Genomic DNA, 26,427 nt, shown 5'->3' on the forward strand with positions numbered 1-26,427 from the left:
AGTTCCCACATATTAAACATCAATTTGATGTATGGCATCTTGCTAAATCAATCAATAAGAAAATCTCGGCTGCAGGGAAAAAAAAAAGGTTTTGAAAGTATTTTGCAGTGGTCACATTCTATCACCAACCATCTTTGGTGGAGCTCAAAAACTTGTGAGGGGTCAGTGGAAATACTACTTGAAAAATGGCGGTCACTGATGCACCACTGTATCAACGTTCATTGCTGGACAGCAAATGAACATTTCCACCAACGTGAACATGGCCCTTTGTCCCCAGAGGAGGCACGGAAGAAAAAGTGGTTGATTCCATCTTCACCGACACACAAAGCCATTGAGAAGATTGTTTGACAAAACTATCAAGAGATTTGAGGGGACTGACAGAATTCTGTCACACAGGAGATTTGGAGGTGTTCCACAATATGTGCCTAAAGTACAGGCCAAAGCGCTTGCATTTTAGCTTTCGGGGCATGAAACATCGCACTCTACTAGCGGTCTTGGCCCATAACAGCAATGTCGGACGTGAACAATCTAGGACTAGGGGTAAAGTAAGGATGCCTCGCTACACTAAGGTGTTTTCAAAACGAAGTAAGCAATGGGTGATCAAACCAGTCTATGATGAAATGCAGTTCGACTTTGTGAAAGGCCTTATTGTTGCTGTGTTAGAGAAGCACAGATATGGAATTTTGGACGTTTCTGTGCAGAGCAGTGATCCATTGCCACCGAACATTGCGACTGTGCCATGCCCACCCGAAGCACAGCTGATTGTGAAGTACAAATCCCGGTTTAAATAATTGCAATACGATTGTCTTTTTGTAAATACATGTTATTGTACAGTGTACCTGTAAACCTAACCCCTACCTTCACCATCATGGGCGGCGAACAAGCTGGGTGTCATCTTTGAATTCTCTCTATTCACCTCACATGTGTATGTATATATTTTTCTCATGTCTCATCTCATGTAAATGTAAATGCTGCGCACTGTTAACGGAGGGGAGGCTTGCGTATTGCAAATAATAAAACAATAAATCTCACTTTTAACTCAACTCCTGTGGTACTTTATACTTTACCTGACCTTCCGCAAAAAATTAAATGTCTCAATTTGGGCTGCAAAGCTCGCAGACAACGGGGACAAAATTGGGGCACTTAGAACGCGCCAGCCAAGCGGGCCGTGGCATTTGGGAGAGAAGCCAGTTCCCATTTGCACATTGAGGCGCACTACATAGACGGATTCTAAACTTCAAGTTCACACAGATGCCTATGCCTGACAGCGCCCAGATGAGGCCCACTGGAAGTATAAGGGTCTATTGTTTTTTGACCTTGAGACAGGGACCATGCCGAAAGAACTACATTTGAAGGGAGTGCGCAATAACGTAAGAGACGATAAGGCAGAAAATTCAGAAACTAGACCGAGTTTCATTTTAGTTCAGTATACGAAAAATCATTGTCAAGAGCATGGTCCGTTTTACAGACTGCATTACGAAGAGACACAATGGAAATTTCAAATATAATGTAAGTAAATCTTTACACGCTTTTATACCGGAATGAAGAATTAATGAATGGATGCATGAATAAATGAATGAATGAATGAAGAGCTAGGAAAAGCAAGTAAAACGTGTTCGTAGTGGGCACATGGGCATGCAGGTCCACTGGTCTCACCGATCTCGGTCCTTGGCCCAGCCACTTTTCCCTGCACTGCCTACCTGCACTACGGGACTGTCTCTGTATCCTTCAGCCCCTTCTCCCGGCATTTACCTTGCACACTTGCCACCAGCTGGCCCTATTATTCAATTTGTATTCAACTAACCATGTACAGCCCTTCCCCATGCGCGATCAGAAAGACACCTGGCCTAGTAGGATCGTTGTCTGTCTGCCCTTGTTCCCCACCTGCCTCGTCACGCCTAGAAACACTTGAGTATAGGCGCGTTACAAATGCCATATCATATATCATATCATTCCTCACGCATGTAGACTAACTGTCGTTTATCATTGTGTGTTGGCCTCGATTTATCTCGTTACTTTTCGCATTGATTTTAGAGACGAACATACTCCATTGAACTATCCTTGCAAGCAAATAGTTTCTGATCGGCCGTAATAAATAAAATGAGTAATATTAATGAAGTTCGGCTAGCGAGACTAATTATAATTTTTTTGTTTTCATTACAGGTATTTGATCCCATTCTGCCACTGCCATCTGTTTGAGACACCGGCGGATGGATTCTTCAGCAGACACCTGCAGCTTCGTGTCAACAACTGGAGCACGATCACCATATTATGGGACGATCGCCAAGGGCCCACATGCCCTTACGCTGTACTAGTGGCTAGAAGCAACATCTCAACCTTTAGGCTGGACTAGTGCCTAGTTGATGGAACAGCCTTGCGGTTCACCGTGCTTCCAAAGTGATTCTTTTTACGAAAATGAACACCCTGTGTACCATAAAGGAACAGCGCGTGACTCAAGATGAAACTGAACAGTTATTGCGGATACAGATAAAAGAAAATAAATGGCTTTCGGAGTTCATATGGCAATTGCTGAATATTCTCTAAACATTTAATGTGAAATAAATGTACTTTACCAAATGTACCGTGTTGCTGTTTCATTTTAAAGTACAGTTTCATATTCCGAATTGTGGCGCGCTGTGTTGTGAGTTGATCTGTGTTGGTTTCCGGGTTCTGTGTGGAGTTGCGCAGAAGACGACTGGGCGCGTTTGCCTACGCAGCAAAGTAACGTCACGGAGAGAGGCGGGGAATATGAATGTTTTGATAATGTCAGGCTCAGGGGCAAGGGAATTGATTTAGTGCCGCAAAAGCAGGTCAGCCAGGGCGATCGGGGAAAAGATAGGATTATCAGAAAATGGCGGCTCCCTGGTGCTTGTTTTCGTGTGCGTTTAATGGACGAAAACTCGGGTAAGGTCCATAGGAAAGTTTTCTAAAATCGAGCCACTTAGGCTTAAAAAAACACGGCCGACCCGTAGGGACAATAAAATATTTTACTAGACCATGCCTTTAAAATCTCCTGCACAAGGAGTGGGAGTGGGTCTGGAATTTTTACAGAGTTGGCTCCCGGTGGTTGATCTTGAGGTCTTTGATGAAAAGGAAGACAGTAACCATGGGTCACTATCTTTAGTGCCCAGGCATCCGACGTAATGCCCGCCATTCATCCAGATACCGAGTGATTCTGCTTCCCACCGGCGTCTTGTGGGTGAAGACCTCAAAGTGACTTTGCAGCGGCTGCAGCAGTGGCTGATCTAGCACTTCTCCCTGTCGTCCGCCTTGCTGCCAAACAACCTCAAGCCGTCAAAGGGCATATTAAGTAATCTAGATTGCACATCAGGTGCAAAGCCAGGCTTCCTTAGTCATGCAAACCTGCGTAGGACCGTGCTAGATTCCATGGACCTGCTTACACTATCTGCAGTGTCCAGTCCTGACTGAAGGCATTCCTCCATAGCCTCTTAACCATCTTTTACTATAGCCAGGAAACCATCCCGGTCCTCACCTTCGGGGATGCGTTCAGCCGCTGATGACATGCAGTCCCACAGGGTATATGTAAATCTAGCTAATGTGCAAGTGACATTAGTAGATTTAAGGCCATACTGCCCGAAGAAAAAAAACTTTCCGGGCCCAAGCATCAACTTTTTTATCATCCCTGTCTGGTGGTACCGATGGGTAGGCTGATTGCCTAGTGGGGGTTGCAGCTTGAACCACTAAACTTTTAGGGGAGGGCTATTTAGATAAATATTCTGGGTCTGATAAAGATGGCCTATATTTTGGTACACGTTTCTTATTTACTGCTGATATAGAATCAGGAGTATTCCAATTTACCATCACCCTTTTTTGCAGAGCTTTATGGAATGGAAGCACAGGATCTTTTAAAGGACCTTCACTCAGTATGTCAGTCATGTCATCCTGGTCGAAATCTGGGGAAGCTGCCTTCCAACCCATAAAATCAATGACCATTCCCATAAGATTCCTATAACTAGGATCAGCATGATCTGTACGATCTTGCCTTTCAAAATCCACTTCAGAGGAAGTGTCTAAGCCACTGGCATTTTGGAGTCCGTCATAAAGATCTGTTATTTGAGACTGTGGGTCCACTAGTTCTTCAGGGACCTCTCTAGTTCCAAACCTTACTCCAGCTGAAGTGACATCCTCTTCGGATGAATGTTCTTCATATATAGATTACATGGATCTGAAAACTTCCTGTCTAGGTTGAGGGTGGAAAGTCTTTTCAGGTAAAGAAGGTGGAATCAACCTAGGTATGGACAATGGCGTCGACTTGGGTCTTGGAATCAAAGAAGGCCTCGATAAAGGCGTTGAAGGAGTCGATAGAGAAGACGCTGGCTTCAACGGTGTCGAAGGAGGCTTCGATGCGGTCGAAGGCGGCTTCGATACAGCCAAAGGTGTCGACATCATTTTCGTCAGCGGTTTCGACGCTATGGTCGTAGACTGTGTGGCGTCGCGTTTCGGCTTCGACTTCAATGCCGCTAGCCCCGATTTATGCACCGAGGCTTTGACTTAGTACAAGGCGTCAGGGAATTTCCCGCAAAGACACTCTACTCCTTTTCAACTCTCGCGTGTTTAGATCTAGATATTCCTCTGTCACTTTTAAAGTGGGTAGAGGAATGATCACCACGCGACAACTTTGCGGCGATCTGGGCCTCTTTCTCAAATATTTTAAGCATCGAAGCCCTAAAGGCCTCCCATTTTTCTGGGGAATCGTGCTTAGATGGACAAGTTACTCTCCTCTCAGAGGAGGACGAGGAGGAAGAAGACCCGTGACGCTGCTTTTTTGACTTTTTAGTCGAAGACGAGGAAGATTTCCCCGAGCGACTCTTTGATCTCGACCTCCGACTCATGACGAGATTTTGGACTGGATTCATCCGAATCCTTTTGTCTTTTAGAAGACTTATACTTCTCCTCCCCAACCGCCAGCTTACCTCTACGTTCCCCAAGATCCTTGTTAGACATGGCCTGACAGGACCCGCACTCGTCAACCCGATGGTCTGGGCTGAGGCACCAGAGGCAATTCCGATGGGGGGGGGGTCAGTTATGTCATGTATACCCAATGCTGCATATGACACTTTGTCACCCCGCAACCTCCATAGTATGGATTATGTACTGGCACTCACTAACTAGGCCCAAGTAGGCCACAAGCAAGAGTCCCCAGACAGGGGCCTCGCAAACGAAAATCCTCCCAGAACAAAAATGCAAGTGCTGACCATGCAGAACGAGGCCCCAACAAGAGCTCATAGCCAAGGCCACAACGTTGCAACCCACATGCCGCGCTCCCAGCGCCAAGGTTACACCTGCCGGTGCCAAGCCATCAGAGCCGAAAAACAAATCTAATGCTCACAATTATGCTCCAGCTACGGTCTCCCCACACGTGACCAAGCCGAACTGACAAGATGCCAAGCTCACGAGACAGAAAGTCGCCAGGGTCCAACGTCTGGGACACAGTTTGCAACAACGAAGCGGCAAGTTGGACACCTACAGCGATGGGAAAGACATGTTCACCAGCCCGTAAGCAGACTTGTCCATTGACCCCCACAAACACATAGTTGCACATTGTTGCTAATGTCAGGGACACCGCAAGCTGGGAACGGCGATGGTCCCAGGCTTGGGGGCTTGCGGGAGAACCAATCAGAATACAGGGGGCTCATCGCTGACACCATTACTCTTAGCCAATCACCAAGGGTCCCCTTGTAACAATTCCAATGTAGCAACTGTTAGGGACAGCCCAAGTGTACCACCTGCCCCCGTCCTTATCCACCAACATTTCCTCCCATAGCATAGCTATACTAACCCTACCACTTGGGGAACCAACCCGAAGTGGCGATAGGTTTTGTGCTGATTTTCCCAGGTGACACAAGTAGCGCGTCATACTGCTGTAATAAGGGCCTGCGAGCCCCACTAGCGATGAGAGCCTCTCTGGATGCATACGGTCTGAGCGTATCACTGCCGTTACTCTAATAAACAGCAGTAGTTACCTTGCACTTGGGTGTGTCATACTCCTTTTGGGACGCGGGAGGAGTTGGGGTCTCCCCAGCCCCGGAGGGCCGCAGACGGCTCTGCCGGTCCCTGGGAAAATTACCCCGACAAGTTGGAGGCACTGATGAGATCTGTTTGAGGGCCATTATCCTGAGAGCATCATTCCAAGGCCTCTTGCAACGAGGCAACCCGGCAGCGTGGCCCCCTCTGCCGTTGCCCCCTTTTGAGGACTACAGGACCATCGTGGAACTGCGAGAAGACCGGACAGCGCAACCCGGATATTGGCCCTCGGGAGCCGACTTGAGAAGTATCCCGCCCGCGGCTGGCAAGTGTCCAGACGAGGGGAGATGGTGAGCTGCTTTGGAGGGGTGAACGCGGTCAATCGGCCCCGGCTCACGAGGACTTGGTGAGTATGACACGCCCAACAAGCAATGTCATATTGTGTGGGAAGGGGGAGGAATTGTGAAAAAGGGTGGTGGGAGGTGTTTACAGTGTGTTGCAGAAGATTTGATTAATAAGTGGTGATAGACGAGGGAGCGGTAGTTGGACAGGCACGAGGGCCGCCTTCTACCACGTCACAAAGTGAATTGGGTGGAGCCCAAAGGTACCACGTGTGGTTGTTAGAAAGCACTGATTTGTCCAGATCGCAGGCACCTGTAGGGGAGGGGTGTGGCTTACCTATGAATTGGCGTTATAGATCAATGAGTAGACGAGGATCCCTACTAATTGAGTGTTGAAGCTCGTTAGGTAGATGAAGTTTCCCAGCAGGAGGTAGCTAGTTTTGTTCCCAAGTGCGGAATGAAGATTGGCTGGTTAAGCTCCCGAGAGAGGGGGGCGTATCACACGCGTGCGCAGTCCGATTGTAATAAGTTAATTGATTGTTGCATCCTCCACTCCTGGCGAGGTGGGAAGACAGCTGTGGGGTCTACGGGGGACAAGAGGGTTAGAACATATCGTGCGCTCTTTTGATTTTATAAAGTTTTCTTACCGGTAATAATTTACAGATGTTGGCGACGTCACCCGTAGGGCTTGTATAGGACACTGCAACCATCTCGTGTTGATCAAGGGGTGGCCGGGGGACAGGAAGTGGGAAAGGGCGGAACAGAAAGGGAGAGGAGGCCACGCACGGAGAAAGCCGGCAGCACTCGATAAGGGAGGGGCTAAAAAGGGAGAGGTGGCCGCGCATGGAGAATGCTGGTCACGCTCAGCAAGGGGATTGAGAAAAGGGAGGGAGACGTTTAACGAAGAAGGAAAGGTGGGGCAGGTGTAAAAGCACGCCATACAGGGGGCTTCGTGCGCCACAGCCGCAGGGGGCCATACTAGTGACATCAAGGGGGACAAATAATAAAGGAGAGGAACTGTATATTTGCAATTGTATTACTTTCCAGCGGACAGTCGGAAGTCCCCAGTTTACGGGGCCAGGTAAAAAAGGTTGATCTTGGGAAAAAGAAAATTGTAACATGGCCACATACTACGGGTCGGGGTCTGGAGTGAGGGGAAACGCTTTAACTACACCCCTCCAGCACATTTGCACGTCACTATCACCACACAAGGAGAAAATTATGAAGTACAGCATTGACTGGACACAAGGGACAGACAACAAAATACTAACACCGTGGCCGCCTAACGGCAGCTTTGACTCATACATCCAACATTCGCTATTGACATACATACACAACACGTACAAGGGAAAGAAATTAGCTCACCATATAGAGGTGTTTAACTTATGGAAGATGTTCCAGGGAGCCAGGCCAGGGGCAATGGGAATGTTTACTATGGAAGGGGCAACAGAGGAGAAAGGGAGCAAAGAAACGAAGGAGGGTAAAGAGGAGAAGGAGAACGGAGGGGGCATGGGCACGGTCAGCAGCAATGCACTATGCACAGAAGAGGGCAAGGAGGAGAAAGAAGGATCGGTTGCAGTATCAGAAGCAAAGATGTAAAAGGAAGGGACAGACGATATGCCTTTGGCGAAGGTAGCAAAGAAGGAAGAAGGAGGGTTGTACCCAGTAACAGAATTAAGAAAAGCCGCCAGACAGCAATTAACAGCCGCTGAGGGGTACTCAAACCCCACGTACAGCCCTCCACCATACACCCCTACAGATAGCTACCAGAGGGGGACGGCGGCAACGAGCACTATAGACTTAAACACCACACAGGCAGGAAGAAAACTGGGGAACACATCACAAACATAGGACCAGATGAATGGATAGCAGCACAGGTGCCCCTAAAGCTCAGAGGGACACTAACAGGGGAAGAGGACGCAGTGAGGACAGTGAACAAGGAAGAAATGGACAACACACAGACAGGGACCGAGGTGAGTAAAACAAGAGAAGGCCAACTGTCACAGGTAGAGGAAGAAATGTTGGGGAAAGGTTGGCTGAATTAAGAGAAGTACGAAGCGCACTGATCAGACAGTTAGAACAAGAAACACGAGGAAGGAAGAAGGAAAGAAAGGAGAATAGGGACGAGCAGACGAGGATGAAGGAGCGAACAGAAGAAAGGAAGAAGGAGGAGGAGCGGTTGAGGGCAATAGCAGAGAGGGTGTCACGCGCGGAGCAACGGGAAATGAAAAGGGAGGAAGAGAAGGATAGGGAAATGGAACTGTGGAAAAAGAAGATACCATCTGAAAGCGCCCGGAAGTATGAAGAAGGTAAAGTAATAGAAAGCATATTAAGAAGGGAAGGGGCAAAATGGGGGAGAAAGGAAGAAGAGGATATTAGCGAAGGTAAGTGCAGAAGTAAAGGAAGAACTACACAGGAAGTGAGCAGAAATAGGCGGTGAAATAATGGGAAAGAAGGAAAGATGGATTTTGCAGCGAGGAGGAAGAATGTTCGGGAAAAAGTGGAAGAGATGGCAATAGGGAGATTTTAGATCAACTTTACATTAGCCGCACTAACTGCGAGTCACCATGGGCATGCGGAAGAAGAAAACACAGGTGAAGCACAGGTAAGAGGTAGCAAGGAGAACGCCACAACCATTAACACCAACACCAGTACAAACACCACACCCACTAACACCACGCCCACTGACACCCACCCCTGCGCACACCCCATGTCGGCAGACTTCGGGACGTAGACAGGAAGAACGGGCAAGCACGCCCACGGTGAGAAAAGAGGGTAACAGGAGAGGGAGGAAGGATGAAGGGGATGATAGAACGAACCACTGTAATATTGATAGAATTACAGAATTACTTGACACAGAGGAAGAGGATGAATACACTGACATAACCCCACGGGCACGGGGGGAAATGAGGGGGTACAATTTAATGCCACTTCTGGAAAGGGGAGGGGCCAGACCACAATATGTCCCCTGGAAACATGCTGATAAAGAGAACATAAAATGCAGATTCCTATCAATAAGTGCAGGAGCAGGAAAGTGGATATAGGAGATGGAAAAACTCACTGCGGGGCAGAAACTAGTGGTGGGGGACGTGAAGGGGCTCCTAATATCAATATTGAGGGATGCTGCAGATGACATCTGGAAAAGGGCGGGCTTCTCACGGGTCACAATAACAGACACGTCACATGATGGAGCGCCATTTGCCAACTGCAGACATGCGCTGTGGCAGGCTTTGATGGTTCAGTACCCATTCACGTCAGACATAGGAGCAATAACGTCACACAAAATGCGTGAGAATGAAGATCCTGTTGATTACATCCAAGAGATTCAGGAGAAGTGGCGCCTGGAAACACGAGAGCCGTGGGATAAAACACTAGCCATTTTCTACCATATATTAATACAAGGGCTCACGGAGCAAGTACAAAGGCATCTGAAGAAAATAGTGGGGATGGAAGTAAAGGCCTGGCTGGAAATACAACTAACTATAGTTCACCACTGCAGGATGTGGCAGGAAAAGATGAAACAAAAGGAGGAAGATCGGAAGGCAGAGGAGGCAAAATTGGTACAGAAAAAGCTATCTAAATATGCCATGGAGGAAGCACTAATAACACCCGTGGTAGCAACACCAGCCCCCACGCAGGTCACGGTTGCACAAGACAACACCAGGTGGCACAATTACAGGAGCCAGCCCAAATAACACAACACATGCCCCCCACCATACACGGAATACCCAGGAGGAGGATATATGCAGATGGGAAATGGGTACTCAAACAACAATAGGGGGAGGCATGATGAGAGGGAGGGGCTATGGCCCGCCTGCACAACAACAAGGGGGAGGGTTCCGGGGCTACTACCCAAATGGACAGCAAGGATACCAAGACAACAAAGGGGGTTTCCCATGGCAGGCCAGAGAACCACCAATATGCTGGATTTGTGGGATGGTGGGACACATGTCACGCACTTGCAGGATGAGGCCCACTCAAGCAGCCTGGGGGGGGAACAAGGGCCTATGGGGGGGGGAACAACAAGTTTACCAACAACAAGGAACACAACAATGCCTACCAAAACAACAAGCGCCACTGCAACAACCACAGCCACAGATACAGGTACAAACATACACACCACCACAGCAACAGGTACAAACATACACACCACCACAGCAACAGGAGATAGCAACACAACAACATCAAGTACAACCGGTACAGCAGCTCACACAAATACAGGACAATGCAGTATCAACAACTGATGCACCCCTACAGCAGACACAGCTGGGGAAGGTGACAATATTGGGTCACAACCCTTACACAGGAAACAGTCAGTCACTATATCCACAATAGGACAGCCCACATATGTCTTTGATGTGTCCCATCCTATCAGTAACACCTAACACTGCGGAGGAACCACGCAAACAGGAGGCGATAGGTGACAAAAATGTTTCCATCCTAGTTGACACCGGGGCTACTAGGTCTTGCATAAGGGAGGGGAAGTTTAAATTGTCAGGCAAAGCCATGCACACTCAAGGATTTTCTGGGGCGCGAGGGTTGGTTCCCTTCACTGATAACATCTCCTCATCTATAGGAGATCACGACATGTCTCTCCCACTTCTGTACTCGAAGCAGTCACCAGTAAACATACTTGGAAGAGCTATAATGAGCAGATTAAATATGACCCTCTCCTTCACAGAGAAGGGCATAATTTGCTCTACACCAGGCATCAACATGCTCACAGCACGACAAATACTGCAGGCTTATTGCGGCCAAACAGTGTCCCGGGCTGAGCCAGTAGACGGAGACCTCTTCCAATATGGGATAGACATGGCAATAGCATGGTTGCCTGGAGTTGAGGGCAAAGTTTGGAGGAGGCCAGCAGCTTACCTATTCAGACCGGAAACACCAGCAAGTCAAAAGGAGGGGAAAATGATTTCAGTAAGCATCGAGAGCATTATGGCAACTCCAGACAACATCGCAGTACATGCCCAGGACAGGGAGGGGAGGGGCTGGAGAGCTGTAATAGCACTGGCAGAGGGTGCAGGCTTACACAGGTATCCGATGAGGAACTCTTCTCAGACAACAATGGAGAGGGAGAGATGGTGTTTGGGATGAGCATTAACATTTGGTTAAAGGTAACATACAAGCAAGTGGCACAAAAAATGGCAATGGCACTAGAGGCACCTGCCCCTACACCAGTGCCATTTTACGAGGAAGACATGGCAGCTGTACCAACATCCCTGTGGACCACCAGTCCATATGACGTTGGCTGCATCAAAAGCATTGGTGGAGTAAAAATAAAACTGAAAGAAGGAGCAATGGTGCCAAGAGTAAGGCAATACCCACTATCAAAAGAGGCAGATGAGGGCATATATGAAACAATAACAGCCCATAATAAACAATGTTATACTAGTACCATCCGAGTCACCATGCAACACTGCTGTGTACCCTGTACGCAAAGCAAAAGGAGGGTCTTGGCGTTTTATCCAGGACCTGCGACGCTTGAACTACATTGTAGAAGCATAGTATCCCATAGCAGCTAACCCAGCCACCATACTATGTGGAATACCAGCAGAGGCATCACGGTTTACAGAGATTGACCTTAATAAATGCTTTCTTTTCGATACCTCTGCACCCAGACTCACAGGACCTGACAAGCTTCACATACCGCAACACAAAACGGAAACACACAAAGTTGCCCCAAGGGTACTCTGAGTCACCATCCATCTTTAACAGAGTGATACAAATGGATTTGGGGAAACATTGAGATGGAGAGCACGGTGCTACAATATGTGGATGACATCATCATCTGCAGCACCAAAGAAGAGAGGTGTAGGAAGAACTCAGTAAAGATGCTCACAGTGTTAGCTGAGAAGGGGTACAAGGTAGACAAGGAAAAGTTATAGTACTGCCAAGAACAGGTGCTCTACATTGGTCAGCTTATTTCACAGCATGGAAGGAACATTGCACCACAAATGGCACAAGCCATAAAAAACACACCACAACCACAGACAGAGAACCACAGCAGTTTCTGGGCCTATGCAACTACTGCAGGGCGTGGGTTTTTGACTGCAGCTCATACATAGGACCCCTGCTCGAGGCCCTCAGAGAAGCACAGAAGGGGGACAAAAGGTTGGGGTGGACAAGAGAAATGAAAGAGGCATTTGACGAATTAAAACACGCCATCTCAACAGCATCAGTGCTGGCCACTCCAAACTATGAACACCAATTTTTCATCTTCTCACATTGCGACTCAGCAGTAATGAAGGCAGTACAGACACAAAAAACAAGCATGGGACACAAGCCTGTAGCATTTTACAGTGGACATTTGGACCCTGTAATGTTAGGTCACTTCCCTTGTGAACAGAGCCTGGCCGCCGCAGCCTTTGCAGTGGAAAAATCATCATCAATAACAATGGGATGCCCTACCACGCTATTTGTGGAACACGCCCTCTTTGCCATACTGAACAAGCTCAAATCGACATTGACCACACAGAGGGCATCAGGATATGAGATTATTTAAGACCAGAATTAACGATTGTTAGGTGATGTAATGTAAACCCAGCAAGATTTATAGCAGAGGTAGTTGAAGATGGTGACTACGCTCATGATTGCACACAGGCCACTGAAATTTACTCCAGCGCAAGAAAGGTTGAGGAAAGTGCCCTAGAGGGAGGAGAGATAATGTACATTGATGGGTCCTCAACAATTGACCAGAGTGATGGGGTAAGGACAGGAGCAGCAGTGGTTCGGCTGACAAGAGGATTGGATGTATGCACCAGTAAAAAGTGTTCAGCTACCACAACATTACTCAGCCCAAGCAGCAGAATGTCACGATGCCCGCTCCCGGGGAGCCGACTCAGGCCCTGCGTCCCCGAAAGCGGACATCAAGTCCCCGGGGAAGGTCCCAGCAACCCCTTATAGGGGCCCTTTGGACAGCGTCCTGGCGCCTATGGCGCCAGGCTCATAGAAAATGTCAGTCCTGGCGCCATAGGCGCCAGGCTCATTATGAAAGTGTTTGGGTGCACTTACCTGATGCAGACCATGCTGCAGAACCCCGGCCTCCTTGAGGCCTGAAAGGGACTACTTTACCTGTGGGACTCATTTACCACCCGGGCGTGGTCGGGAAGGATACATACCTGATTGGAGGAAGGACACATTCTAGGAACTTCTTCCGAGGCTATTTAAACCACACCCGATCAGCCACACGCGCTTCGCTTTGTTCTGCATCTAGCAGCTGGACGCTCACCGTGTCTGCTCCTGCATCTTGACTTCTGCCACACCTGCCAGCACCCTGAATCACCTGCAAAGGAAGGGAACAAGAGAACAGAAGAAGGAAAAGGCCTCACCTGCTAAATCTGCATCCCAGAGACATTTCGCCGACAATCCTGAAAAGGAAGACATTTATTTTTAAAAGCACATCGCATCGATCGCTACAGCGCCGCATTCTACTCACCTTTACAGGGCGCCTCCATGTTCAGCAGCGACCATCCAGATTCGCAGTCGCGCCCCCGCGCCTAGGGAGAAAAAGACAAGAACAAAGGTGAGATAAAGAAGTGAAAAGGGAAGCTAAAACTCCATGTCAAGACTTACCTGTTGGGTCATTCCCTTTTCATTTCGGGTCCGCGCCGCATCCAGGCATTTTCGGACCCCAGCCCCTAAGGGGAAAAAGACATCAGCGTTAATGAGTGAATGAAAAGACATTACCAAAACACTCATTAAAGACTTACCTGATTTCCACAAGGATTTCACCGCTCACCTCGGGTCAGTGCCTGTTCCCCGGCATTCCGTACCCCGGCCCCTATGGGGAAAAAGACTCTAGCATTAGAACATTAATGCATGGACACAAGGGGAACCACTTATAGAAAAACTTACCTGGAAGCCAAGCAAGTTTGGTTCTCGCCCATCCGAAAATCCAGTGACGTAACTGGATACCAACGCGCCCCTGCATCAGAAGCAGGATGGAGAGCTCGTAAGTTGAGACGCTACGGGGAAGCACAGAAGGGTTTTGAGGAGGGTGAGAGGGGTAAGGGGGAGGCCGATTGCATTACCCCGCAGACAGTTAACCCCCTATTCTCACCTACAGAAGGATACTTCTGCGAGTCAGACAAGCCAGATCTGGGGCCCGGTCCAGTCCGTCTTCCGAACCCTGCGCATCACCTTAGACAAGGTCTCCAGCAGCGCGAACCAGGCCAGCGCCCCCGTGGGAGTCAGGTGAGCGTTACACAGAACTAGTGTCCCTAATTTTGGCACTAAAAGAGAGCAATAACAAGAGGGTAACAATATATTCGGACAGTGCATACGTCACATAAACGGTGCGCTCAGGGTTAATAAAATGGCAACAAAGGGGGTTCAGAAGAGCAGATGGTACCCCAGTACAACATGCCCTCCTACTTGCAGAACTGAAGTAATCAATGACCCTACAGAAATGGCCCTGGTGAAGTGTCAGGCACACACTAACGGGGATGACGATCTCAAAAGGTAATAAAACAGCAGACGCACATGCCAAACATGCTGCGTACTTGGGAGAGATCTGGACCCTCCCAGAAAAACAAAAAGATGAGGGGAGGGCGGGAGCAAGACAGATGCTGATGAAGGAGGGGTAAACACACATCCCTGAAACTCAAATTATGGAATTACAGGCAGCAGCCCCCATGGCGGAAAAGGAGCTATGGGTCAAAAGAGGGTGCACAATGTCCCCCACAGATGCATTATGGCGTCAGAATAATACAGGCAAAGTAGTGATGCCCCTAGCCCTATTGAAAACAGCCCTGACTCAGCTACACCATCCTACACACACAGGAAAGGAAGTGATTGCAGCACAAATAAAGGAGGTCTGGTTCTGTCCCGAGTTAAATTCACATGTTGCAAACTTTATCAGCAAATGCCTAACCTGTCAACAGTTCACAGCCGGTCACACGCTGCAAGTGATAAAAGGTCCTATCCGCCGGGCAGAAGGACCCTTTCTGCGCCTGCACATTGACTATGTTGACATGATCAATGTATGTCAAGGACACAGATACATGATTGTAGTTGTATGCCCATTTTCAAGGTGGATAGAGGCTGGCCCCTGCTCTCATGCAGACGCCTTCAGAGAAGCCAAGTTCATGGTGAGGGAGGTCTTCCCGAGGTGGGGAGTTTGCGAAGTGCTGCGGTCAGACAACGGCCCGCACTTTGCAAATGAAATGTTTCAACACATAACTGCACTCCTTGGCATCAAACACAAGTTTGCAAGTGCATATCACCCGCAGGTGCACGGTATTTGTGAACGTCTGAACGGCCTCCTGAAAGAAGAAATTGCTAAAATTCAGCAGACAACTAAGAAAAGATGGTTGTACTGCCTCCCCTTGGCCCTGTTTGAATTAAGGAATAGGCCAGGGTCAGATCAGCACCTCACCCCACAAGGTGGTGACTGGACGTCCGATGCACCTTCCACTAACGCCACCACCAAGGGCCATGACCGATTATGATAGCTCTGCAAATGTTTTTGGTGATGAAATGTATGAATATGTCTTCCTTGATTACTAGTGTCAACTTTATCTCTCAACAGCTCGAGTGCACGCAGGGCGGGTCGAAAAACACTCAACAAGAAGAAACACATGAGGAACAGGGACAACCAGCCCACTGGACTGTTGCGGAAGGGGTCCACGTCGTCCTCCGCAACTTCAACCGCCGGTGGAATAGCCCCCTGTTCACTGGGCCCCACCAGGTGGAAGCGGTAGCTTCTAGAGCTGTTAAATTGCGAGATAAGAAAGTGTGGAACCATTTACACGACGTCAAGCCCTACAAAGATCAGACCCGCCCTTGCGTTGACGACAGGGCCAACGCAGCAGCAACAACGAAAGACAACGAAGCAGCAACTGCAACAAAAGACAATTGCGACACTGGCCTTGACGCCTCCCCAACTACAGACACCCCTAAAAACTTTGGACAATCACCCACAGCCCCTGGTCACGAGATCCCAGATCAAACAAAACCCTGCCCCGGCCAGCCCGCCCCTGCCACTACCCAAATAAAGGACACTGCCTAACAAACTGTCACGTTGCACCACACTTGTAGACACGTGCATGTTATCTTTCTCTTTTTGTCTTGCACATGCAGGTACCGCGCACAACTGTTTATGTATAAGGAAAAGTGGAGAAACATTGCATTTTGCCCAAGGGTAAATGCTACCCACAGACGATAACACCCCTGAAGCACTGTCACACCAATTTGTATACGCTATAAAAAGACCAAAATATCTAAAAAGGAGAAGGATACGTGTGTATTACAACACGTTCATTTTCGCCATAGAACAATCATTCCCACATCTCCATGAGCACTTACCAGCTCTGAGCGATAGGTCACTGAGATTAGCGTGGGAACAGCTTTTCGTCTGGGCATTAAACGACTACCTGATAGGGAGAGCTTGATTAAAGAAAACTAACAAATTAACGTATATTTATTAGAAATGTTCAGGCGGGCAACTAGAACGTCAAAGACAATAAGCTGCAGGACCGCAGCAAAGGTAAGAGAAAAATGCCAGTGATATTAGCTATTGTAATAAAACTAATAGGTGTGTTGGTTATCACTGGTCTATTGGCTGCCTCTGTCTGGCAGACACACTATGCTTATCATGTTATGGCTGCACCTAAAACTAATTTACCCCCACCACGGCTGCAACAGGGTCGGTGTCAGGTGGTACAAGCAGAACGAGAATAAACAGGGAAAGGGTTAAACGTAGCACATATGTGCAGATAATAATGGGATTGACACATATCTTACAGATTCAGCACACGTCTAAAACAACATGCGGTATCAGCACATGTCCAAAATTGGTAAGCAGACAACCAAGGACACCTGCTATGTGTGCTCGTTGATCCCATACGCCATGAGTGTAAAAGCTCACACATACATTACGTCTTTCTTAAAGTGTACCATTGGGTTTTACTTTCCCTGCTCTGCCTTATACATAGCTAAAACAGTGAGTTATTACTCAGCTTTGAGTTGCTGATAGGCCCAAGTATACAAGTCTTAGTCACCTGGATTAGCTGATGTTCTTCTAAACTTGTAACCCTGGGTTGTGCACCCTTGAACGGCTTTGGTGCTTTTCTAAAATAGTTTCATGAACATCTTACTTACCTTAGAAACTGTATTATACTCTTCTGAAAAGTATACTGGTATTACTAGCTATCAACAGTTATGTACCAATAGGTCAAACTTACCTAGAAATAAATTGGGTCTTTCTTAAAGAGTAATTTGGTTTGGCTTTCCCAGATTTGCTTACTGCATTCCAAAATAGTTGGTGTGTTCATCCTTATCATTGAGTACCTTAAGGCCCCTCCAGAAAGTAGGAGTTGTTTTACTAGCTCTGAACTGAGTTATAAAAAAGTAATGTTGCAAGGTGTATACTTGTAACAGGTTTGGTTTGTTATGTGATTTCTATAATGGAGTTTCACTGCATGACTGACCGGGTCTACTGCCCTTGAATTACTGATGGTATTCTAAAAAGTATATCTAAACTGGGTTTACTCCCCCAAGAATAGCTGACTGCCATTCTGAATGTGTTGTAGGTTTGACTAACCTGGACTACTGTTTTCTCAAGAAAGTTATAATTTGGGTTATGTCCCATAGATATTGAGCTGGTTTTTATAATTGTGTTTTTACAATATGTTATAATACTTCTTTCCGAAAGATGTATCTGGGCCTATTTGTATTTAAATAAACCCTTTATTTTTACGATACATATTGTTTGTTTTTCTTTGGACCATATGTATGCTACAATTTCTTTGTACCAAGCTACAACCCTCTCTCCATCTTGAGCCAGACCTCCTAAAGTTCCGGAAACTCAATACCTTACTCTTACTCTTCTCTCTCCCTCTCCCCTGCTAACCACCTCTTCTCCCCTGCTTCCCTCCTTTCACTTTCCAACCTGCTCCGTTCGCTGACTGGTCGCTTGGTGCACCTCCAGAGCCTAACAGGTCCCAGACTCCACCCCCCCTCCAGTCCTGCAATTGCCCTCTGGGCCTCTGCACTCCGCTTGGCAATACTGCACTCGGATTTCACTCCATGAGAGGGACAACCACTCTGCAGTTAACCCAGGCCCTTGCTGGACTGGCTGCCAGAGGCGTTGCTGGGGATTGGGTGGGGGGGGGCTAAGGGGCTATAGCCCCGGGTCTTTCGATTGTAGCCCCAGACAAAATCTCAGGGGCTACAACCAAAAGGTTAGCTAGCCCAGAGTCCCAACAGTCCCGACATTAGTGTAGCCCTGGATCTTTGCAAGACCTAGCAACACCCCATGCTGGCTGCACTTGCCCCTCCCTCCCTCCCTCCCTCCCTCGCACTTCCTGTCTGCGCACTTGCACGACCTTGAATGTACTAGGCCAAGCAAGTCTGTCTGTCCTCCCTCTGTCTCCCCTCCCTGCGTGATTGTACAAGAAATACTCGAGCATAGGCGCATTAGTGCCAGGCCTAGTATGGTAGTTTACTAATCTCCATGTCCTTTTCCCTCTCCCCACTCTGTCCACCTCCTGCACTATCTGACAAGCCGTTAGGCATAGTACAGTAGTTTATTGATTGGATGCCCTTCTCTCCACCCTCTGCCCCCTCATTCTTCCTGTCATGCACTCGCACTAGCTGAAAAGCCTTGGCCTAGTATGCGAGTTATTTCTGTAACGATCATTCAGAATCGTCAAGTTTAAGAAGGTCGACTGTATTCCTTGTTCCCATCCTGCCTTGAAGCACTTCACTTGTGAATAAGCGCTTTACAAATAAACAATTAAAATACGTCTGGCTGCTCTGTCCATGCTACCCGCATTCTCAGGTGGTACAGCCTTATACTAAGAATGGAGCATATGTACTGCCTCAAATATGTTTTTTATTAAGTCTTGGTAGGACTTTAGTAAAGCTGTCTTAACACTCTTCTACTGCGTTTTGCCATAGACTTCTATTGGCACAAATCAGGTGTTTTTTTACCCGGGGCCTTGGGTCTTCAACCTGGAACTCTTTGTGAGTGTCTCCTCTGGCAACTTCTTTGGTAGGTTACAGCCTTCTCTGCACTTGTGGGATAGAACGCAGACTTATACGTCTTTTCCTCATAACCGCAGCAGTGCCTGCAGACGTTGTCCAGTTTATTCCTATGGGGCACTTTTACCAACAATAAAATAGCCTTCAAAGTGACTTTCTAAGGCTTCCTCATGAACAATGACATTACAAAACCTTTCGTTATACTGCCGGATTGTATTTTTTAAATAATAATCACTGTATTACACACTTGCCTAATGAAATGTTAATCAATACACGTTACTTTTTGATTTATTTCTTGGAGTGTAACATGACCTTATGTGCCTGGGGAGTAGAAGTCTAAATGTATCCTAAAGCACCTGAGCTTGCACATTTGTAATGTTCCCATTACCATATGCAAGAAGCTAGGTGGAATACTAACGCTTCTGTCTCTCCCCCAAACTCCCCTCCCCTTCTGAGGTGAGCCGGACTGCTCTGACACAGCTAACCGTATAGAGATATCTGGTGTACCTTTTTGGTTGAAAATCTGTTTTGCAATGAAGTTAAATGGTTTCACATTCCTAACCAGAGAGCTGCAGAAACCAACATGGGTTCCAGAGAAACCCAAAAATGTAATTCCGACCCAACAACTTCCCCAAACTTGACACACGTGTTTGAATATGGGCACTGCTTGCCACATGAACTTTAAACAGGACATTCACGTTAAGAAACCACTACTAGGCATTCTCAATTTAAAACGCAGGCTATCAAATAAAAGAAATGCACAGAGTGAGCTGAACCTTGCAATTAACTCCACTGGTATTACTTAAATCTGTGATTTAAAGCATATGGTGGAAGCTACACAAGCAGTTGGTACATATACCATTCTGTGACTTCTAGCAGACCTAGGAAAAAATAATGGCAAATTGTAAAAGGCTTGGGGGACCTTTATATGCTTTGGTTTAGACACATGGCACCCTACTAGTGAACAGATAAAACAATGGCATGGATAAATAGAGACATTGTCAGCTGCTCGCAGTACCGTTCCAATGCATTAGAAATTAGACTTGACTATTTCTCGTCACCCAAAACATAACGGCAAAGCATTAAACAGAAAAGACACCAAGGAGTTTAAGAGACAAGAATGATACTAGTTCACCGGCATGGAGCAACAGCTGAACGTGAACAAGCAGGAGAAACAAAAATGTGTTTGGTCATTACCTCTCCCCTGTAACACAGCCTTGCATACCACTCGTCTGAACGCTTGTGCCGGTACAGCTCCAGAGTCAGGTCAGAAGCATATGGCGGCCACTTCTTGTCGAAGATTCCCAGAGCCATCAGGAGTGGGATCAGCGTGACATCATGGACAGCATAGAGGAACAGTTTTCTGGGTGGAAAAAAAGTAAGATTCAAGGAGGATGAAGATCCCAGTTCCTACACTTCAGCTCCATCAATAATTGATCTGTATTGTAGTTCAGACGCTACACAAGCCTCTCACCAGTAATTAAATGTATTCCTTTACATCAACCAATTTCTGTTGGACATTAGCAACCTTGTCATAGGAACTAATCAGTAAGCTCAGAATGCAGACTGTGCTAGTGTTGTGGGCAACTTAGCTGCTGTACTTGCTGTTAGGACAGTTTCATGAAACCATACAATCGGAGACAGTACATAAGTTACACTCTTAGTATAAGACTGTACCACCTGAACATGTTGGTAGCTTGTAGGGAGAGAGGGCTGTAGCTTAGTACAAAGAAATTGTAGAATACATATGGTCCAAAGAAACTATGTATTGTAAACAAAACAAAAGGGTTTATTTAAATACAAGCAGGCCCAGATAAATCATGGGGAAATAAGTACTATAACAGCTCATATAAACACAATTATAAAAACCAATTCAATACTTAGGGGTTACAACCCAAAGTATAATCTTTTTAAGAATAGCAATTAGCAGTTTAAGGGAAGTAAACCTACAAAACATTCAGGATGGGAGTCAGCTTTTCTTGGGGAGTAAAACCATGTTATATATACTTTTAGAATACAATCAGTATTTCAAGGGTAGATGGCCCCGTCAGTCATGCAGTGACAGTTCTAGAAATCACATAATAAACCAACCCTGTTACAAGTATGGAACAAGATACTTACCTGCAACTATTGCTCTCCCGCATGGTTCTGTCATGGATTCACATGCTCATGAATATTCCCCGTCAGGCTGGGAATCATCGGTAAAAGAAAAAACAGTCTAACTTTCACTTACAAACTGTATTTCTCCTTTAAACTAATCACTGTCCTCTGGGTCATACTGCCCCCATCCAATGACAGCCATCTCCCTAAGCCCCTCCTCTGGCAGCCATCTTCAGATTTGGTAAGCACGTGAAGTGGCAGTATGACCTAGAAGAGCCACAGAGGGGTCAGAGGAAGGATTCACATGTGAATCCATGCCGGACCCATGCTGGAGAACAATAGTTCAGGTAAGTAACTTGTTCCTTCTCCAGCATGGGGTCATGGCATGGATTCACATGCTCATGAATAACAAATACATCGCAGTACAACATTACACAACCACGGGAGGTGGCAAGGCTCAACAGAAGCAATTCATTCTTACCTCGGGAACAGACTCCCCTCAAGCGAACAGGTTGCATAGCACTGCTTGGCCGACTCTGGACACCACCCTGTAATCCCTTTCTGCACAGTAGAACTTTGTGAAGGTGTGCGTGGACCTCCACATAGCAGCCCTGCAGATGTCTGCAGGGGCACACCAGACAGGAACGCAGTCAGCAGCGATCGCTCTGGTGGAGTGGGCTCTCCGACGGCCGGGCAGTGGTTCGGTTCCCCAACCGATGACCGTGTGTGAAACAGCCCGACGGTCACCTTGAAATGGAAGCCTTGGACATTATCTTCACATGGTTCACAGGACCAAAGTTAACAAACAGTTGAGAAGCCTTCTGAAAACTCTTCATGCATGTCACGTAGAACTTCAAGGCACAAGCAACGTCCAGCATCTCGTTGAGGTGGAATTCCGACTGACCCTTCAGCATGAAAGAGGGGTGTGTCCACAGCATCACCCTCGATTCAAGGATAGTCAGGTATGGCTGCTTGCAGGATAGGGCCTGGATCTCACCTATCCTTCTGGCAGAGGTGATGGCCACAAGGAAAGTTGTTTTTCATGAGGCACGAGAGGGGTCCGATGCATAGGTTCGAAGGGTGCTCCCCAGAGCCTCGACAGCACCACGTTGAGTTCCAACACAGGGGCAGGAGCCTTTAACGGCGGGAAAGATAAAAAAAAGTCATTTGAAGAACTCCTTGATTAGTCGATGAGACCAACGTGAAGACCTCCCTGGGGACCTGGTGCAGTGGGAGATAGCCACCAGATGTACCTTGATAGAGGCGTGCGCCAGTCCGGCCATGGACAAGTATATGAAGTATGGAAGAATCTGCGAGGCGGTGACCCTCAGGAGGGGTAATCTTCCGAGACCGGCACCACGTAGCGAAATGCTTTCACTTGTGACTGTAGCACTTCCAAGTCGACTACGCCCTGGCAAGGATCTCCCTGCAGTCCACAGGCAACTCATTCTCCAAACTCTAGGGATGCAGGAGTCAAGACCTCCGGTCAAGCGATCCTGGGTCGTGATGAAGGATTGCGCCTCCTTCTCTAGTGAGACGATCTGGAACCAGTGGCAGCTTGACGAGAAGCGACGCTGGCAGGCTGAGCAGGTCCGGACACCAAATCTGCCTCGGCCATGGTGGTGCGATGAGCCTCATCCTGCATTGACAATTGAGTGTGTTGATGACACGTCGCAGGAGAGGCAATGGAGGAAACAAGTACAGAAACATCCCTTCCCACAGGAAGGAGAATGCGTCCCCCAGGCTCCTCGGTTGGTGGACTCTGCTGGCAAACATCTGGCATTGGGAGTTTGCCGCCGTCGCAAACAGATTGATGACGAGGAAGCGGTCCACTTGGTCCTGCCGAAGTTCCCACACGTGGCAGGAGCGCAATTACCTTCTGAGGGAGCCTGCAATGGTGTTCTTGACACCCGCCAGGTGAAGAGGGACAAGGAACATCTCTAGTCCGATGGCCCAGACCCACAAGTTTGGCGCTTTCTTGGAGTGTGCTGGGGATAAAGTGCCCCGTTTCCCGATGTAGAACATGGTGGTGTTGTCCGTGAAGATCCTCACCACCTTTCCCTTTAGAGACGGAAGAAACGACTTGAAGGCCCAGAACACTGCCTGTAGTTCCAGGATGTTGATATTGAGATCCTTCTCCTCCGGCAGCCATAGGCCTCTCGTGCATAGACGTCCAGTGTGGGCTCCCCAGCCTTCCACGGAAGCGTCAGTGGTGACCATCTCCTGGTATGGAGGGTTTTGAAACCCAGTGCCCCAGGCGATGTTGGAGCAGATGCCCCACCACCCAATCGCCCAACGGAACTCCTCGTTGAGCGGGATCTTGCCTGCAAAGCTTCCAGACACCTGTATCCAGCGAGCATCCAGGAACTCCAGAAGGGGTCGCATGTGCAACCTGAAGAGTTGCAACCTGCAGAGTTGGATGAGGTAGATGCAGCACAGCATCATGGTGAGCAACGACTTGATGGTCGACAATAGCCACTGCACCTACCCTTGAATGGCCGCTACCCTCTCCTCCGAAGGTGACGCCAGGCAGGACACTGTATTGAGTCTGGCTCCTAGGAAAAACGCATTCTGTGATGGTGTTAAGCAGGACTTTGGATAGTTGATGGAGAATCCCAGATAGCTGGACGGTCGCCTCTGTGTATCCGAAGGCCAACTCCCGCGAGCGGGCCCAGATGAGCCAATCGTCATGGTACAGGTATACGTGTATGCCCCGTAGACGTAGATGGGCCGTCACCTCTACCAGGCATTTTGTGAACAAGCTGGGGGCTGACTTCAACCCGAAAGGCAGAGCCTTGAACTGGTAGTGCTGACCGTGCACTACTAAACGCAAAAACCTCTGGAGTTTCTTGTGAATGGTGACGTGGAAATAGGCGTCCTCCAGGTCCAGCAACGTCAAGAAGTCTCCTTCCTCCAGTTGGCTGAGCACATGTTGCAACATGACCATCCTGAACTTTTGGGACTTGAAGTATTTGTTGAGACGTTGCAAATCTAGGATGGGCTTCCAGTCGCCTGTCTTCTTCCTGACCAGAAAGTATCAGGAAGAGACTCAAGAGCCTTGCAGCCATTGGGGAGCTGGCTCCATCGCCCCTTTTCTCAGCATGGCCTGCATCTCTTGCAGGGATGTGCTATTCCTGACGGGTAGTCGGAGGGATCCGCAGACACCTGCGTTGAAACTCCAGGGTGTGCCCCTGGGCATGAGCAACCAGCACCCATCTGTCAGTGGTGATCTTCCACTCACCGACGAAATTCGTCAGCCAACCTTGCACCGGGGTGCACGCATGGGAGCCCCGACATCCCGGTTCAGGCCTGTTTCAGAACTGGCATTCTGCCCTGCGGGCGACTACGCTGTCCTCTACTACCTGGGAACGGCTTCTGTAGGCTTCCTGAGTCGTGGATTTGGAGGGCCGACAGTATGAAGGGGATAAACCTTTGGCAGACCTGCTCGACATTGCCCTGGAGGAGCGAAAAGAAGAGCGATGCTACTGGAGAGTACCCAGGGAAGGGGCTCTCTATCCGCCTTGATGGCCTGGAGAAACTCGTCGACTACCTTCCCAAATACAATCTCTCTGTCGAAGGGCAAATCCAACACCTTCGCCTGGACCTCCAGCCGGAAATTTGTGGCCTTCACCCGGCCTCGTCAAAGGCAGACGTCATTCCCAAACTGCCGGAACCCCTCGTCGGCGACATTCAACGCCACTAATGGCGTGATCAGACGCTACTTCCCCCTCCTGGAATAGAGCGATTGCCTCCATCCTCTTATCATCGTAGAGGAACTCCAGAAAAGGCCACAGCTTGTACCACAGTTCCCTGTTGTATCTGGCTAGGATCGCCAGCACGTTGGCTGCCTTGATAGTTAACGCTGTGGTGTAAATCGGCTTCCTTCCCATGGTGCCCATCTTCTTCCACTCGCTGTCCGGAGGGACCGAAGACAAGGACGGGTTAGCCAACAGTTTCCTCGTGGCCACCGATACGACCGAATCCGGCGATGTTTATGACCTCAGACACTTGGGTGCAGAGATCCGGTACCCAAGACTTCTTCTCTACCTGTCATGATGCCTACCCCCAGGCATCCGGACCAAGCCCATCAGCCCCGGGATCAGGCATCTAGACATTTAGTAAAACCTGAGCAGCCCCGGCTAGGGGCTATCTGGGTTCAGTCCTGGCACCTTAGGTGCTAGGCTCATAGTAGAAATCAGTCCTGGCGCCTAGTCATTACTTTCCTCAGGCAGACCATGCTGCACCATGACTCCAATCCAACATGAAGACTGAAAGGGACTATTTTTCTACAGGGACTATTTTTTACTCGGGTGTGGTTCTAGGGACTTCTTACCTGGGACCTGGGACTACTTTTGAGGCTATTTAAACCACGCCCGACCAGCAACACACGCTTCGCGTTATTCTGCATCCAGCAGCGTAACGCTCACCGTGCCTGCAGCCTGCATCCAGTCTTCTGCCACGCCCGCCTCGAATCCGGAGCTCCTAAAACTAAGAGGAAAGAAAGGGACAAGATTAGAAAACAAACTTATTTCTATTCCACAACTGATTCTGGATCCATCTAGTCTCCGGTCCTGTAAAGGAACATCATTTCTGCATGCGCTGCACCTCCAGCTGCAGCGCTGCGCCATACTCACCAGTCTTCACAGCATACTTCGGGTCGGCGCTGCCTCCATCATTTCTTCGCCGAACTTCGTCACCTAGGAGACAAAAGAAAACCACAAGGTGAGCCGAGGGAACCAACAAATATAATTCTTACCACCATAGACTTACCTGATTTACCACCGGAGGCATCCTTTTGTGACTCTCCATATTTTCACTTGCCGCATCTGTAAAGAGACACAAAACACGTTTTCCACGTGCAACATTTACCGGACAGCGCCGGGTAATACAGACTCTTACCTGAGCGCCACCAGCTGCCACAAGAGCATCTTTTCACGAGCCAGCTGCAAGACAAGAAAGGAAGGGGGGGGGAAGAAGAGTGAACATCGGACATATTGAACTCTATGAACTT

At 48.2% G+C, this 26,427-nt stretch overlaps 1 protein-coding gene across 2 annotated transcripts in view; it reads right to left on the bottom strand.

Annotated features, from left to right (window-relative positions):
* Nucleotides 1-26,427, bottom strand: part of ACP6 (acid phosphatase 6, lysophosphatidic) — a 222,194-nt gene that overhangs the window by 21,426 nt on the left and 174,341 nt on the right. For both annotated transcript variants that reach the window (XM_069635998.1, XM_069635999.1), the window contains exon 10: nucleotides 20,514-20,679. In XM_069635998.1, coding sequence (XP_069492099.1) covers nucleotides 20,514-20,679 — 166 coding nt within the window. The remainder of the gene's footprint in view (nucleotides 1-20,513; nucleotides 20,680-26,427) is intronic.

Source organism: Ambystoma mexicanum, chromosome 7p (assembly GCF_040938575.1).
Source record: "Ambystoma mexicanum isolate Mex_15411 chromosome 7p, UKY_AmexF1_1, whole genome shotgun sequence".
NCBI classification, from domain to species: Eukaryota; Metazoa; Chordata; class Amphibia; order Caudata; family Ambystomatidae; genus Ambystoma; species Ambystoma mexicanum.